General features: G+C 42.2%; 1 protein-coding gene across 2 annotated transcripts; it reads right to left on the bottom strand.

Moving 5' to 3' along the window:
• Nucleotides 1–1,433: 1,433 nt before the first annotated feature.
• On the bottom strand, nt 1,434–4,429 carry IL20 (interleukin 20). Of its 2 annotated transcripts, XM_010991411.3 has the most exons (5): nt 4,271–4,429; nt 3,921–3,986; nt 3,658–3,810; nt 2,904–2,978; nt 1,434–1,838 (listed from the first exon to the last, which is right to left on the bottom strand). In XM_010991411.3, exons 1-5 carry the CDS (start codon nt 4,427–4,429, stop codon nt 1,761–1,763), a joined length of 531 nt encoding a protein of 176 aa, XP_010989713.3. In that variant the 3' UTR covers nt 1,434–1,760. The 2 variants fall into 2 exon arrangements, with proteins under 2 accessions (XP_010989713.3, XP_064333074.1); XM_064477004.1 differs by lacking the exon at nt 2,904–2,978.
• Between the last annotated feature and the right edge of the window lie 13,599 nt (nt 4,430–18,028).

Raw genomic sequence — 18,028 nt, 5'->3', positions numbered from 1 at the left:
GCGTATGAAAGCAGAAAATGCCTTGTTTCAAGGAACACGGAAGACTATCTCTTCCATCACCCTGGAAATAGATGTCATTATCTTGTTTTCTCAGAGGAAGAAATTAAATTCCAAGTACGTTAAGTTTTACAGCCCAAATCACTCAGATAATAAGAGTTGAATTGTGATTTGAATCCAAAAAAAAAAAAAAATCTGGAAAGAATACACCTAAATATTTCAGAGTGGTTGTCTGTGGGTGATCAGATTATGCGTGATTCTGATTTTGTTCTTTATATTTCTTTGTATTTTTGAAATTTTCTCTATCAGGCAGTTGTTATTGAATAATGTGAAAAGAGAAATCTAAGTGATTTGAACTCCATCGGGGCCCGGGGTGAGGACTGGGAGCACAAACTGGAAACAGCAAGGACAGCTCACTGTGGGAGCATCGGTCTGCTATTCCCGAAATTGAGAAAACTAAACTGTTAAGCTGAGGTGCAGTTCAGAGCAAGATGGGGAGGAAGGAGGCAAGCAGCCCAGGCCAGAATTCTGGCTCCTTAGAGCCCAGGGAAGCTTGGCATGAAAAGAGCCTGGAAAGAGAACACTGATTTCACAGTTGGTCCTAAACACAAAGACTTGATCCAAGAACAACCTAGACATGGGGGTTGGCCAGAATCCAAAATGGGAGGGCCTCGAAAGAGAGCTCATGCCCCAACTCAGGCAAGGCTCAGGGCCTTTGCACCTGTGTGTTCTTAACTCTTAACATAGAACCTCCTCTATTTGCAGCCCTTTGTAATTTGTGTTGCAGTCAAGGCCTCTGACACAAAAGGATGAGAGCTTGAAATAAGAAAGAAAACAGCCTGCAGAGGAGACGGTGCTCATGCCAGTGAGGCTGGAGCAGGGAGGGCCGATGCCCCTCACCTGGTCACAGGCCTTGAATGTGGAGAGCAGAGCCGTGGGACCAGAGCTGTGAGTGTGTGAGGAGGTGGAGCTGGGAACGCATCTGGCAGAGGACAGAAGGCCCAGGTTCCCGCTTGCATCTTCCTTCCCCAAAGAAGCAAGAGGCCCCCAGGTAATACGAGATTCAAGTTCATCCCCATCATTGCTTCTGCTCCTCAAGCATTTTCAAACTCCAAGCAGATATTGTGCAAAAAAAAAACAAAAACCTTTATTTGTAAAATTACATTTTTGGCCACACAGGATTCCATAGCTGAAAAATAACACAAGTATGGGGTTGGGGAGTGGATTGGGGTTGGTCAGTAATTTTAAAACAAGTCTGTGATTTCACTTCAGAATTTCTTCCACAATCCACACTTCAGCGTCATTGGCTCAGTTTTAAATATTTCAGAGAGCCTAGGCAGTCAGGAAACATGTCCTAGTCTCACCCCGCCACTCCCCCAGATTTAGAGGGTTTGTTCACTATATGAAAACCTGTTTTCATACCTATTCTAGTCAGGGTTTAAATATAATCCATGAATTGCTTTTAAAAGTCTTCTCTTCAAATACAAAAATAAATAAGTTAAATAGTAAAAATAAATAAAAATATTAACTAATAAATATACCCAACAGTAGAAAAGATGTTACTAAAATCTTAGAAGGCTGTGGTCTAGATTAAGAGCAGGAACATATAAAGATAACCACAATAAGGGAACAAATAATGTATAAATAATATACACGGTGGCCAGCACTAAATTCTGTAACGAAGGGATGGAGGTTAGGGGCCATGCCTCCTGAGGACTAGGGGTTTGGCCCGGAGCCCTCTCAGCAGCAGCATCACTGTCCTCCTAGTCAATCGCCTCTATCCATCGCAGGAGAATGTCCAGCTCCCCCAAAGCCTTCACCACCGCTGCCTGAGGCTGAAGCTGGAAGACACAAGGTGCAGTGGTGAGCAGGTCATAGAGAGACAGCACATCCTCCAACAGTAATCCTCTCCTTCCACTGGTAGGACTGCTGGGGATAGTAAGCAGGGCTTTTTTTTTTTTTTTCCTAAGATGAAGAGCTTGAAAGACATTATGGAACCTCAAGATCTCACAAAAGGAAGAAGAATCACTGAGTCCGTCACCCTAGTCCTACACGGGGAAACTAAAGAAGACCAGGGTGGGTAGCAGAATTGGGACCACAACCCAAGACTCTTGAATCACAGAGATTAAAGTAATTAGGCTTTTTTTTTTTTTTAAATAAAGACGTGTGTCTGTGTGAGTGTGTGTGCGTGGATGTTTGTGTCCACGGTTTGCCTATTGTGCATACTTCAGTTGGAACAAATGTTTATCGTGCTGAGCATTGGGCTGACTGGGGATTCAGGGATGAATGGCACAGTCACGACCCACGGGGAATTCACAGTCGAGTGAGGGAGACAGGCAGAAGCAGGCAATGAAAATGTAGTGAGGTAGGTAGATGATGGAGTCCACACAGGACGGCAGGGAGACACCTAACTCTGAGAGATACAGCCAGTACCTTCCAGGAGGTGATGCCTCAGCTGGCCCGGAGGATGAGAGGAATTAGTGAGTGAGGAGTGGACTCTGGCTTTCCTGGCAGATGTGCAAATGCATTGAGGTGAGAAACAGCATGGCATGGGCATGTGTGAAATTGTGAGTGACTGTTTTTGAAGGTGAGTATAAGTGTGTGAACGGCAGAAAACTATTGCCTCTCATTTGTGTAGCTGGAAGATCCAGATGTCTCTGGAGTGACTTGAAGGAATCATGGCTATTCCTCCTTGATTCCCAGAGCATCTTCTGGAGGCAGCACCCTTCTAGAGCCTGACTGGGTATCCCCGGGTTAAAGCAGAAGGGTAGATAGTCCATATGACCATACAGAGCCATTAGCCTGAAGGCTATAGGATTTTTTTGAGTATGAGTACCCATCCCATCCACCTATGATCTCAGTTCTAAGAACACATTCATCCCAACCAAGGCCAAAATGACATATACCTCTTCGAAGTGACTCAGAATCTGGCTGTATTTTTCCATTGCTTCCTCTCCACAAGGGCATGTCAAATGGGCATGCTGAAAAGAATACCAAAGAATGACAGATTTTATTAAAGAGTCTGATTTTCAGCCTTTGCCATTAAAAGAAGTGCGATTCTTCCACCCACAGAAAAGTCTTTTCAGACTCATCACTGGGAATTGCTAAACTCGTCATCAGCTGGAAGAGGAAGCCAGCTTTTTAGGCTCAAATAGGAGCACCTTGCTTCTTTTCAGAAACAGGTGGCATTGAAGGAGTCTGTGATCACGGGATCCCGTCTGGCTTGTACTCCTCACCCCAGCTCTCCCTGACTCCCTCCCAGAGATCCTCCATGGGAAGAGAGAATTGGACAGATCCTATGTTGACCCTATCTTGAGATTGAGTCTAGTGGTTTGCTGATTGGCTCTCTGGACACAGGATGCACTAGTACACCGTAGGATAACTCACCTACAGAAAAAGTACAATTTCGTGGATAATAGACAATTATCAGCAACATCAAATAGCTAGTGCTTTAGAGTTCTTTAGACATTTTGCATGGAGCATATGTCCAAAAGTCAATATAACCGAGTTCTTATTACCTAGTTACATGGCTCAATGCAGGTTGTTAGAACTCTTGACTCAGTTTTTCCATTTGTTAAATGGGGGTAAGAAAGAACGTGATTGCTAAGTCATCGAAGCTATGTGCTGAAACGGATCCTTTTACCCAAGACTCTTACTCACACAGAGCCGGAGGTCCTTCTTGATGGCAAGAAACGAGTTGGCGAGACTGCTGACCTTCCGGAGGACATGGTGGTCAGGGGTCTGGTAGTTTTTGAACACCCTGTCCAGGTAGAGTCTCAGTATGTGGCGGAGGAGGCAGCACTGATATGCAGGCTACAAAGCAGACGAGTATGTTGGTGGGGGAAGGGTGTCCAGGGACGAGCGTGATGGAGATGCCCCCAATTCTTATTTCCTCCCAGAACTCATACAGACCAAGCACATACCGTTGTGTCTTGCAAAGAGTGAGTCTTCTTCAAGATTCTGATGTCAAGGATTTCATCTTTGGTTTGCTAAACAGAAGGAGGCAAGGCAAGGCAAGAAAGTCCAGGTCAGTGACTGCTGCCAGGGTCTTTGACTTTAAGACCGCTCATCCCCTCCCTGACACGGTCCCATGGGCAGTGTCCCTCTCCAAAACACTTTTAAGTTATGAACTACAGATATTTCCTGGGAATGCATCCTCCTGATAAGGGGTCCCCAGCTTGTCTTTTTTGTGATCATACTGCTGAAAGACAAACAGAGAAGGGGAGAGGCGACATGGTCACCAAGAGAAGGGTGGGGTGCCTCCCTTACATACCACACTGCTCTGTATCTCCGCAAATCCACTTCGAATTCCCTGAAGGTTTGTGGTGATCACACAGCTTCCCAAATGGAGTGTCTTTAGACTGGCAGAAGGTGCCCAGGAGAGAGAAAACACAGCAGAGAGAAGGCAGAGGGGAAGACCAGAACCTCTCATCTTGTGCCAGAATCTGGAGACCACAAGAGCTAGGAATTCAAAGGAAAGAGCATGACTTACTGATTTCTCCATCTCATGCCTTAAGAAGCCAATCCAGTCGCCGGGGACATGCCTCCCCACCCTCAGCGTCCTTGGTGAAACTTAATTGCTTTTTCTGACTTTGAATGGTCTGGCCCATTCATCTAACTTACTAAGAAAAACTGCCGTGCCTCCTGGAAGAGAAGCCTTCGAGTGCTCGTTCAGGGTTCTGAGTATGAGTTGGTGCTGCAGGTCCTGGCTGCTTTATCCTGTCCCCATCCTAGCCGCATATCATCATTGCCCAACAAGTAAGGCCTGGAGCAGTAGGCACTTGCCATGAGTAGACAGAGGATGACATTTCAGGGGAAATGTCAAAACTTGTTTTGGCGAATTGACGTATATAGTCTTCCCCTCCAGAATGCCTGTGGAGCTCACCCTTCTGGTCCCCGCAGACCCACAGGGGAACTGGGGGAAAGCAACCTCATAGAAGCTGTTGCTGAGCCACCAAAAACACTCGGAGGAAACTGTCTGGATTTTATGGCCACCCCCGGGGCAGAAGAGCTTAGCTCTATTTGGCATTTATCTGACATCAGATCAGTTATTTGAGGATAACAGATTTATTTCAGCCCCAAAGGCAAATAGAAAGTCAGTGATATCATAGCACCCTATTGCCAGGGAAAGGCAAGTTCTGATGGGCAATCAGCCTATTTCCACCCAGCACTTCTCCTCCCTCCTGAGGTATCTGGACTCCTCAGTGCCCTCTGCAGGAGGACTGTAGTCAGGTACACCTGGCATGAATCCATGAGTAAGCTGTTTTCCTAGACCTGTCACTCAGGCCATCAAGTAAGTGACCCTAAAAGAAAGAGGAGAAAGGTGGGAGGGAACCCATTTCTTCTTGGGTGAGGCTTGCTCTGTAAGAGGGCACTTTATGGTGTCCGCTGAGTTTTAAGATAAAAGTGATAATGGGCTGGGATTAGGGTGAGGAGAGTGAAGCACTCTCTTTAGGCACAAAATTTAAGGAGGAAAAAACAAGTTTCTACTGTAGAGCACAGGGAACTATATTCAGTATCTTGCAGTAACCTATAATGAAAAAGAATATGAAAACGAATATATGTATGTATGTGTATAAGTGAAATATTATACTGTACATCAGAAATTGACACATTGTAAACTGACTATGTGTCAGTAAAAAAAATAATAAAAATGAATAAATAAATATTTAAGGGGAAAAAGTCTCAGTAATCAAGTTAAATAATATTTTAATGTGATATCAAAATTAATGGGAAAATCCATGACGAACAAAGTGGCCATCATTTAAAGACAGAATCTGAAAATGCCATGCTGAGCCAAGATCAAAGGGAAAATGAGGGCTCCTATCTCTCTGTCTGTCTATCTATCCACCTATATCTGTGCTTATCTATCTATCTTTGTCTGTGTATCTTTATCCATATCTATGTTTTTATGTATCTTTAGTGATTAATTTTTCCCAGAAATATATGATAAAAAAAAATTAGGAGTTTTCTTCCCTTAAAAATAGGAAAGCAAAATGATGATAAATTCTGTCTGAGACATAAATAACATATTTAATATAAAACAGAAACAGACTCATAGACATAGAATACAAACTTGTGGTTGCCAGGCGGGGGGTGGGGAGGGACAGACTGGGAGTTCGAAATTTGTGGATACTGACAGGTACATATAGAATAGATAAACAAGTTTATACTGTATAGCACAGGGAAATATGTACAAGATCCTGTGGCAGCTCACGGTGAAAAAGAATGTGAAAATGAATATATGTATATTCATGTATGACTGAAAAATTGTGCTCTACACTGGAAATTGATACAACATTGTAAACTGATTATATTTCAATAAAATAAATAAATAAATAAGATATTTAAGCTTAAAATAATGTGAGTTGTAATACAGATACTTTCAAATTTTTCAATAATTTTCAACTACTTTAATGTTTTGGAAAAAATAACCCACATAATATAATCAACACATATAAATAGGGGTGTACATCGCTCCCTTGTGCCTTAGGCTCCAATACGGCTTGGCACAACACCTACTAAATTTTTCCCACCAGGCAATATGCTAGGTGTACTTTACCTTCATGTCCACCTGCGATACTGCCAAATGGAGGGAAAGAGAATTAACAAACCAAACCCCAAAGTATCAGCGAGACCTCTGGGTTTGAAGACGAGAGAACGAGGTCCATACCTCGGCTCTACAAGTCCCCATCAGTGTAGGTCATCCCAGTTCTCCCAGGACTGAGGGGGGTCCAGGAAATAGGACTCTCAGTTTTAAAACTGGAAAAGTGACAGGTAAATCTAGATGAGTTATATCACCCTATATCTTTGTGACCTTAGACAAATCAACTCACCTGAGTTTTGTTTTCTTAGCCACCAGTGGTGATAATTAAACTCACCGCAGAAATTTGTTTGGACGTTTAAATAAAATGATGCATGATTTATACGCCTAGCATGGAGTGAGTCATCAGTTCATTTTAAATAGGGAGTGATATTAGTTGCCTTGAACATAGTAGGTGTATGGTAAATGTATATTAAATTCAACAATTCGATCAGCATTTATTAAGCACCCACTGTCTTGAATATCATGCTAGGTACTGGAGTACAAAGATAAACCTGACAATTCCTACCTTCTCGGGTATTTTGTCCTAATGGAAAGGGCTCCCTTAGACATGGCCCTGAAGACAGCTGGGTAAAGGACTGGGAGAACTGGGCTGCTCCCCAGAACTGTGTGAATAGCGTGGAGAGAGGGAGCTTTCTTACCTGAGTTCAGGAAGGGCTGCTGCTTCCGGTCTCCTAGGAGTGTCTTAAGCTAAGAGTCTCCAATAATGTATGTGTATATATATGCCACATGAAGGAAGTCAGCTCCCGCAGGTGAGGGCTGAAACTCCCTTGGAATTTCTCTGGTGACACTGCACTTCCTCCCAGCCTCAGGCAGTTTAATTGCAGGCTGGATTACCTCAACACCTTCCTCCTCTACGAAGCACTTCTCTGGAGACTACCGGTTATAGTTATTGGTTAAAAGATACCTCGTTCTCCCTGGCTCCCTTCCAGAAGGGAAGTAACATGATCTTAAGGACAGAAAAGATTGCTAAATTACAGAAGAGGGAGAGAATTCCAGGAGGTGCTTTTGCCCCTTCCTCTAAACCCAGTTCTCCTAACCAGGTGTCTCCCCAGCCCCAGACACTGTGTGCTCACTCTTGCTGTTTCTCCTTTGCTTTTGCTATTCCCAACATTTCTCTCCAACAACAGCTACCCTACTTCCTCTCCATTCATCATTAAAGAGTGGACCCCAATTCTTTATTCCTACACTACTCTAGTCCAAAGCAAACCCTCCCTTCTCTGACTTCCAATAGCAGATTTTTCTTTGACACACAAGGGAGTCTAATGTTGTCCTCTGTTTCATGGGTCTTAGCCTTTTCTCCCTAATGGCACTGGAAGATATTCTTTTTTTTTTTTTTTAACATTTTTTATTGAATTATAGTCATTTTACAATGCTGTGTCAAATTCCAGTGTAGAGCACAATTTTTCAGTTATACATAAACATACATACATTGATTGTCACATTTTTCACTGTGAGCTACCACAAGATCTTGTATGTATTTCCCTGTGCTATACAGTATAATCTTGTTTATCTGTTCTACATATGCCTGTCAGTATCTACAAATTTTGAACTCCCAGCCTATCCCTTCCCACCCCCCACCCCCTTGGCAACCACAAGTTTGTATTCTATGTCTATAAGTCTGTTTCTGTTTTGTATTTATGTTCTTTTTTTTTTTTTTTTTAGATTCCACATATGAGCGATCTCATGTGGTATTTTTCTTTCTCTCTCTGATTTACTTCACTTAGAATGACATTTTCCAGGGACATCCATGTTGCTGCAAATGGTGTTAAGTTGTTGTTTTTACAGCTGAATAGTACTCCATCGTATAAATATACCACATCTTCTTTATCCAGTCATCTGTTGATGGACATTTAGGCTGTTTCCTTGCCTTGGCTATTGTAAATAGTGCTGCTATGAACATTAGGGTGCAGGTGTCTTTGGAAGATATTCTTAGACAGGGACTAATCCATCAGGTAGGACCACACCTAGAGGTAAGATTAAATGAAGGCACCTGAGATTAACCTTAGACAATGCTTTGAAAACTATCAAGATAGTAGGGATTATACTATATTCCTTTGCAACTTTTTCCTACCCAATTACTAAGACTCTGCAGTCCTGTATTTGAGTCTAGGGCTTCCCTAGTTTACAGGATGACTTTGGCACATTATTTCATCTTTCTGGATTTTAATTTGCATGGCTGCAAAGTGGGAACTATAGAACAGGTAATGAGTAAGACCTTTTCCAGTTCTGACATTCAGTGTTCCTGTGATGCTTCACTCTTCCTTTGATCAGAACATTCTTTTTAGTGTCTTTAAATGTCTTCCTAAAGTTCCTTGAAAACGAAGACCATAACTTTTCATTGTCATGTTTGATAAATATTGGAAAGCATGTGTGAATATCTAACCTGAATATCTCTTGGGCTCACGCCTCTTTTTCCATCCTCCGTGTTAAGAAAACAATTTTCCATGATCATCCTTAACTGTGATTAAAGTAAAATTGAGAAACATGGTCTGACAAGAATATTTGAAATCAAGACTTTCAGGAAATATAAGCTGTTACACTGCCAGTCAATTCCCTTCCATTCACCAAGATTGTCTGGTCCTAAGTTAACCGTGACGATTAAGCAAACTTAGTTGTTCATGGACAATCCCAATTTCACTTTAATAATGAAGTCTCTCCTTTTCCCATAGCAAAATACTTTGTTTTTTCAAATCCACTGAGTAGATCCCATTCCACCCTGCAAAGACACCGATTCAGTTTATCTGCTATTAAAACACTCCTCACCCTAACTTCTGTCTCTCTCTACACCCCCATCTACCAAGGCAGAATTGATGCCTCCCTTTCACCATTGCCCCCCTTTACTTTGTGTATGTCTTCTGTACTTATCACAGTGAACTGCAGTTTTGGGTTCCATATCTGAATCTCCCACTAGCCTGAGAGCGCTTTGTTCAGCTTTCTGGTCCCAACACTCGATGGCTCTCGGCAGGTAAATGCCTGATGACTGTTGAATGAGTATGTTGATTCAAAATTGTTCCTTCCTTATGTTATATCGTAAAACTACAGGATCTCAGGCTTAGCTGAACCTAAAAATGGAGACATACAAACCCATCAGTAATTACCAAATGGCCCCAAAGTAAAGTGAAATAGGAGGATGGGGACAGGAGAGTGAAAGACAAGCTGGCTGGAGGTCAGAAGTAATATGAGTCATGTTAAGGAGCTGAGACTTTATCCAAAAACAAGGAGTTACGAAGGCCTTCGGCACAGAGCAATGTGATTAGCGAGACACCCTAGAAAACTGACTTGAGGGAAGTGAGACTGGAGACGGGAAATCCAGCCATTGTAGTCGTCCCAAAGAGAATTAACTGTGGCCTGAACTCGTAGCAGCAGAGACAGAGATGTAGGCGGACTTGAGAAGATGTAAATACACTGTTTAAATACTTGGAGATGGATTAAATGTGTGGGCTAGGGAGGGGAGGAATTAAGGGTAATAAAAATATTGCTAGGTTGAGACTGGTCTGGTACTGGCTTGTCTTACAGTTCAACCTAATAATTTAAAAAAAATTTTTTATTGAAGTACAGTTGATTTACAAAGTTGTGTTAATTTCTGGTGTACAGCATAGTGATTCAATTACACATATATATCCATATTCATATTCTTTTCATTATAGGCCATTACAAGGTATTGAATACAGTTCCCTGTGCTGCACAGTAGGTCCTTGTTGTTGACCTATTTTGTATACAGTAGTGTGTATCTGCAAATCCTGAGCTCCCAATTTATTCAGCCTAATAATTATTATTATGATGATAATGTATACAGTATCCTAAACCTAGTACCTGGGCTTGCATATTAAATTCTCTGTATGTTATTATAATCATCATATATATATAACATCGTATATATACATATACACTTATTCTCATGTAATTATCATAAAATCCCACTAAGAACATGAGCATTTTGAGGGCAGAATATTGTCTGTCTTATCCACCCCTCCAGTAGAAATGCATGGAATGGAGCCCAGGTCATAGCAAACTTTCTATAAATATGTATTGAATAAATTATTATCTCTTTGAAGCAGGCCCTATAACCCAATTTTCTGATGAAGAAACTTAAGCTTAGAAGTTGAATGGTTCTCCCAAGTTTCCCCCACCAGTAAATGAAAGAACTCATTTTAAAAAAATAGCATTTCTTTCTACTGACATCATTGATGTGAGGGTACCAAGGCCCAGGGAAGCACTATGAAGATGAAGGAGACAGTGGCAGAATGGGGACTTCAACCTAGATCTCTTAATTTAGAATATGTTACTCTTTGCGTTAAATTGTATGTCCTTGGGGACAAGAGGGCCCTGGAAAAAAGTGGTGGGAATGTACCAAGGGCAGGATTCCCAGTTCTTCTTCTGGCCCTACGTACCAGGGAGAGTCCTGACAAGATCTTCATTCAGTTAAGAGAACGGACCACCGATCTCACCTGTCTGAGAACCTTCTGAAATTAACACACTGAATCTACAGAAACAGAAGGAATCTTTCTCACTTTAGCAATTTCCACCCTCCCTCCCAGGATTCCTGAATCACTGGACTAAGTCCATCCTGTCACAGACAATACCCAGATGCCTGAGCACCCGTCTCATAGCCAAGAAACAGGATGAGTGTAGTTACAGAGTTTGTGAAGCAAGCAAGGAGCTGTTGCAACTTATCCTTAAATCCTGAAATCAGAACGTTTTCAAATTTCCCAATATCATGAAATTCACTTTTTCTTGGAGCATTCATTTTAATCATATCATTCTAAGAACATGCTGATTCAGTATTGCAAATAATTGCCAGAAATAATTGCAAATAATTGCCAAACATTCCGTAACATGAACTTCCTCAAGTTGTCACGTAAGGACAAATGTGAAGCAGGGTTTTATTGTGAGCCTTTGCCTTTTGCAAGCTGGCCCCTGCCTGCTGGTACAATCCCAGGTCCTCTGTCAAAGACAGTGGCTTGCAATGATTCATTTCTTAATTTAATTTGTGAGGGGGACCCACGGGCACCCCTGCCACTATAGCTTCTCCAGTAGGACCTGGAAGGTTCATGAATCTTCTAGGTTAAGGAATGCTATCCCACTAGCAAGAATTTTTTATCTAATGGTAGACTATCACTCCTAGAGTATTAAAGCTAGAAGTGAATTCAAGGACATCTAGTCCAATTCCCTCATTCTATAAATGGGGAAACTATGGTTCAGAAGAGGTTAAGTAACTTGCCCAAGGTCGCTCAGCTGGTAAAAGAGTCGGAGGTTGAAATCAATCAAGTATTCTTTCTAATAAATGACACTTTTAACCCATTATGAACTATTCTTCTATAGTAAGTAACATTCCTTAAAAATGAGAACAATAGAGAAGCTTTTCCCATGGTAATTCTGGCAGAAGAAATGTATCTTCTATGGAAAGGACATAGAAGGTGTTGACAAAAGACCGCATAAGACTGAGAGCCAGAAGACTCATTTCTAATACATTCTCACCACCTTTGTGAGACCCTGGGTGACCCAAGACCAGCCCTTACATTTCAGGCATGCACTGATTCATCAGTAAAATGGAGGATAAAATCTACTTTGCCTGTCTGGCTCATTTATTTGCCAGGAGGATTTTAAACATATGCATAGTTACGCAAACCTTTAAGCACAAAAGTAGATTTTTATCACTCCTTGTGTATGATAGAATAGATTTTAAAAGCTGTTCTTTCCATAACATTTATTAAATGCCCATTATCTATAAGACATTGTGCTGGATGCTTCAAGGATTAGCGATGCCTCGGGAGATTTCTGGCCCCTGGATGCTTATAGCCTCTTTGGGAGGATAAGGTTTGCAGAACCACAAAGAAAATCAGTACTGCTGAATGAGTAGAAGGTATATGCTAACTAAAAACAGACTTACCCTGTGATCCAGCAATACCACTCCTGGGCATATATTTGGAGGAAACTCTAATTTGAAAAGATACATGCACCCCAGTGTTCATAGCAGCACTATTTACAATGGCCAAAACATGGAAACAACCTGAATGTCCATTGACAGATGACTGGATAAAGAAGTTGTGATGTACATATACAATGGAATACTACTCAGCCATAAAATAGAATAAAATAATGCCATTTGCAGTAATACGGATGGACCTAGAGATCATCATACTAAGTGAAGTAAGCAAGAAAAGGAAGGAAAAATATGATATAATATCATTCATATGTGGAATCTAAAAAAAATGACACAAATAAACTTATTTATGAAACAGAAACAGACTCACAGACATAGAAAACAAACTTACGGTTACCAAAGGCAGGGGAGGAAGAAGAGGGAGAGATAAACTGGGAGCTCAGGATTTGCAGATACTAAGTATCATATATAAAATAGATAAACAACAAGGTCCCACTGTATAGCATAGGGAACTATAACTATATTCAACATCTCATAATAGCCTATAATGAAGAAGAATATGAAAAGGGATATACGTATGTATATGTATGACTGAAACAGGATGCTGTACACCAGAAATTAACACAACTTTGTAAACTGACTATATACTTCAATAAGAGATTGTATTTAAAAAAGAAGGCACGTGCTGGGGGGGGCGGCTCAAACAGAGGAGGGTTTGAGCTGAGCCTTGAGGGACGAGAAGAATTTAAATGGACAAGGACTCCAGAGCAGGGTAGAGAGGAGGAGTCGGGTCTGACAAAGGGCATTCAGGACAGAGATGACGGGCAGCAAAAGTCACAAGGTATTTGAAGACGGGCGAATGAACTGCCTTGGCAGGAGCTGGATTTCATGTAGAGACACAGCAGCAGATCAAGTTGGAAACAGGGCTGCATCATCAAGGAACAAGAATATTGTGCCAAGGAATGTGAATTTGGACTGGGCGTCTAGAAACCTATGTCCCAGCTCTAGCCTCACCTTCACCCCACTGTGTGGTCTTGGGGAAATCACTTCCCTTCTCTGGGCTTCAGTTTCCTCCTCTGTGAATTGTGGGGAAGTAAAATTAAATAATTTCATGAATCTCTTTCAGCAGCACCTTTTGATTCTGTAATTCTTTGTTCTCACCCTGAGGCAAGAGGGAGTCATGAAGGGTCTTATAGTGGGAGAGAGACATGGTAATAGCTGTGCACTAATCATGAGCTCTTCAAGGGCAGCACAGTGCTTAGCACATTGTCAGTGCTCAGAGGGAGTGGATGGGGGATGATGTGGCCGTGGTGGGGAAGTGGTGGTTCATCTCATGAGCACATCAAGCTAACTTCAGAAGTAGGGTTTTGAAACTGGGGGCCAGCATATAATCAGTACCTGAGTAATGGAAAAGGTAAGGTGAGCAGAGGAGAGAGAAGAATTCTTTCTTGTGAAATAAACTCAGTTTCTTAACCAAGTCATTTTTGGGCAGGAAACAATTTTCTAGAAACCAAGAAGAAAACCCAGCCACTCCTTTTCTCTCAAGGCAAGTCCTGAGTTGGCAGTTTAGGGTTTTCCCTGTCTTTGATGACGTCACTGTTGCTGGCAGCTGGGCTTCCTGCCTCAGCTCACTGGTCTCCCATTCTCAGGCCCGTGGTGCTGGGAGCTTCACCCCACCTGTGGCCCCTGCTACCTCCCTGCAGGGTGGGGCTGGGCGGAGCAGCTGATGCCCTCAGAAACAGTGCATTTGCAGTTCCCGGTCCTCAAAGCTGACAGAATGAGTGACGTCATTTCCCTTTCCTGCCTTTTTCCATCATGTCTGTTTAACCAGCCTGACTTGCTGCCCCATCCTTTCTGCTGAAATTTCCTCTGACGTACCTGGGTCCCCAAAGTTGGCTAACTATCCCCTTCCCCTGCCTGCAAAGTGGGAGCCCCTGGGAAAATCCTCTCCTGGACATGGAGTCAGGGAACAAAAATCCAGACGCAGACTTGAATTAAGTTTCCTCCCCTAGGAGAGTAGGGATGTACTCAATTCTTTTTCTTTTAATTCCACAAACCAGTGTGGAGACTCCCTTGTGCAGGCACAGAGCTGGATGCCCCGAGAATACCAGAGTGGAAAAGGCTTGGTCTCTTAGGACCTCTCATGGGACCTCAGAGCATGGTGAGGGGAACAGACGCTCCTAATCTAGCAGAGAGCTGATGGGAAAAAGCCACATCTTATGATTTCATTAACCTTTAATCAAAACTTAACTTTTTCTTAATTACGAGGGAAGGAAACAATACAGTAATACCAGTAGTGCCTGTGACTTTGTCACTGATAGAAGTCACAGATACTTTGTATCCCATTAAGGTTGTTTCAGAGAGCTCAACGTATTTATAATAATCACTAATTAGAAACATCAGTAGTGGGGTGGGTATGGTTCAGTGGTAGTGGTACCTTCGTTAAAAAATAAATAAATAAGTTTAGTTACCTTCCCCCTCAAAAAAATAAATTAAATAAATAGAAATTGCCACTTTAAAAAATAAGATAAAATATGATGTTAAAAAGATCAGTAGTTTGTAGTCCCACTGCTAGATCTTATTAATTAATGCATTAATAAAGAATCACATTTATTATATAATACCCATTTTCATATTTTTTATTGAAGTACAGTCAATTGCAATGTGTCAATTTCTGGTGTGCAACACAATGTCCCAGTCATGCATATACACACATATATTCATTTTCATATCTTTTTTCATTAAAGGTTATTACAAGATGTTGAACATAGTTCCCTGTGCTATACAAAAGAAACTTTTTTAAAAATCTATTTTTATATATAGTGGCTGACATTTGTAAACCTCAAACTCCCAAATTATCCCTTCCCACCCCCTTTCCCCAATAACCATAAGATTGTTTACTATGTCTGCAAGTTTGTTTCTGTTTTGTAGATGAGCTCATAGAGTTTTTATTTTTTTAAGATTCTACAGATGAGTGGTATTGCATGGTATTTTTCTTTCTCTTTCTGGCTTACTTCACTTAGAATGATGATCTCTAGGTCCATCCATGTTGCTGCAAATGGCATTATTTTTTAATGGCTGAGGAGTATTCCATTGTATAAATATACCACAACTTCTTTATCCAGTTGTCTGTCGATGGACATTTAGGTTGCTTCCATGTCTTGGCTATTGTATATAGTGCTGCTGTGAACATTAAGGTGCATGTATCTTCTGAAGTGGGATTGCTGGATCACATGGTAAGTCTATTTTTAGTTTTTTGAGGACTTTCCATACTGTTTTCCATAATGGCTGCACCAAACTACATTCCTTTCAGTGTAGGACAGTTCCCTTTTCTCCACACCCCGTTCAGCATTTATCGTTTGTGAACTTTTTAATAATGGCCATTCTGAATGGTGTGAGGTGATACCTCATTGTAGTTTTGACTTGCGTTTCTCTGATAATTAGTAATATCGAGCATTTTTTCATATGTCTGTTGGCCATTTGTATGTCTTCACTGGAGAATTGCTTGTGTAGGTCTTCTGCCCATTTTGGGATTGGGTTATTTGGGTTTTTTTGTTATTAAGTTGTATGAGCTATTCATACATTCTGTAAATTAAGCATTTCATTTCCATATTTTGATAGCTGCGTTTTAATATAATTGGTTTATTTTGTAATCCTATACATTTTATTTTATGCATTTAGAAACATTATTCTGAGTAGGGTCTCTAGACTTTGCTGGTGTGTCACATGGGTCCATGGCACACAAAAGATTAAGAGTCCTTGATCTAAGGGCAGACGCAAAGGCCCATGGGTATGGCAACTGCACCTCTCCAGCTGTGACATGCAGCCTGAGAAGAATGAGGCTGTTTATAGGAATGATGGGTGCGTTTGTTATGGGGACTCTCCTAGAACAATTCGGCTGTGTTCATCATAGGCATTGAGGGGTCGGGGGTGAAGAGGCGTTGAGATTACTTCTGAGGGACAAGGAATATATCCGGGAAGGCTTCTTGGAGAAAATCCAGTTTGGGCAAGGTTTTGAAGGACTAACAATTTTGTGAGCTTTGGGGATGGAGAGACTGCAGCAGGAGCGGAAGGACCCTTGCTCCTCATAGCAGGAAAAGCTGGAACAAAACTCCTGAGACCAGAGAGCACTTCACTACCTGAGGGACGGTGCCCGTGTGCGTGCTGGGTGGGATAAGGAGGTAGGGGTTGAAGAAAGTTGGAAAGAGTCAAAATGCAATGAACTGTGAGCATCAATCTGAGGAAGCTGCACTCTGAGACTTCATTTCTAAGGAATCAGCGACTGTTCTCCTTTGCTAAGCTGCTCAGGGTCTGGATCAACATCACACACATCCCAGGAACTCAGCAGAATAAATTGTTTATTGGTATGTTTCCCTAACTAAATTCAGAGCACTTTTTCATGTGCTGGCTCCCTGCAGAGAGACTGAGCTTTCTGATGCCAACAACTCTCACGTTAAGACATCATTTCTAGCCACGTGGGCATAATCCCATTGCCACAAGGCGCCCCAGGGGTGACCACAGAGGGACGTTGTCTGCACTCTGCCTCGGGGGTATCTCATCTAGAATTAGCTATGCTCTTCTTAAGCTAGGTAGGGGGGATGTTTTGGAGACACTGAGGAGGTGAGGAAGAAGAGGTGACGTTGGTACTTCTCAAGTTCTCTGTCCCCACTGACAGCGCTGCTGGACCACGTGGCTCCCACGTGAGCGGGAGCCCGGGTTAGCATAACATCCAAAGGGCTGTTAGCCCAGGACTAGTGTGGGAGGCACTGACCTTCAGGATTTAAGATACAGACTCAAGGACCATAAAACAACAATCAGGGGCAAAACTGAAACCCAAGTTGGGGAGGCCAGACAGAGGGGAGACCTGACTCCTTGCTATGGGCTACGGAAGAGACATTGAGGTTCCAGTGGTGGACTAGAGGAAGCCAGAGAGATTCCTAACGCCAAAAAGCAAAGCAGCAGGCTTCCTCCAACAGTCAAAGGGAGAGCTAGCTTTGAACCATTCATTCATGCAGGCATTCATTCATTCATTCAAAGAATATTGATTTACAGAGTACAGCCATTCACAGAGCAGCTGTCTCCCCAGAGCTCAGTCTGAGAGAGGAGATGAACGCCAAGATATCTCAGACTGGTCAAAGCCTGGAAAACCACTCTGGGTTCCAGGGAACACAAATTGGGGGTAAGGGATAGGGACGGAGAAGAAGGAGCAGGAGGAAGACTGTTTCTGCCTGGGGGTGGGACTCTGTCTTGCGGAATTGAGTCTAGGCTGGTGTAGGGCTAGGACAGCAGCAGAGCATGACCACAAGCTCTTCTGTTGTTTGTTTGTAGCATGTGTTGGCTGCCAGGCACTATGTACTTCACGAAATTTTAACTCACTTGATCCTCAGGCAACCCTCCAGGTCGGTATGTTTATTCTCTTCATTTCCCAAATAAGGAAACTGAGGCACAGAGTCTCTAGGAAAGTGACCAGAATCATCTAGACTGGGGCATGCTGAGGAAACTTCTCTCCTGGTGTGAAAGCTGAGTTTGAAACCCTCTCC

The sequence above is a fragment of the Camelus dromedarius genome, chromosome 21, assembly GCF_036321535.1.
Source record: "Camelus dromedarius isolate mCamDro1 chromosome 21, mCamDro1.pat, whole genome shotgun sequence".
Classification (NCBI taxonomy): domain Eukaryota; kingdom Metazoa; phylum Chordata; class Mammalia; order Artiodactyla; family Camelidae; genus Camelus; species Camelus dromedarius.
This window is presented reverse-complemented; position numbering and strand designations above follow the sequence as displayed.

Coding starts and splice junctions, on each gene's coding strand:
- IL20 (XM_010991411.3), bottom strand. CDS start 4,429: ATGAGAGGTTCTGGTCTTCCCCTCTGCCTTCTCTCTGCTGTGTTTTCT. Junction 3,987..4,270: donor CGGAGATACAGAGCAGTGTG/GTATGTAAGGGA, acceptor CCTTCTGTTTAG/CAAACCAAAGATGAAATCCT. Junction 2,979..3,657: donor AGAAGGACCTCCGGCTCTGT/GTGAGTAAGAGT, acceptor TATTCTTTTCAG/CATGCCCATTTGACATGCCC.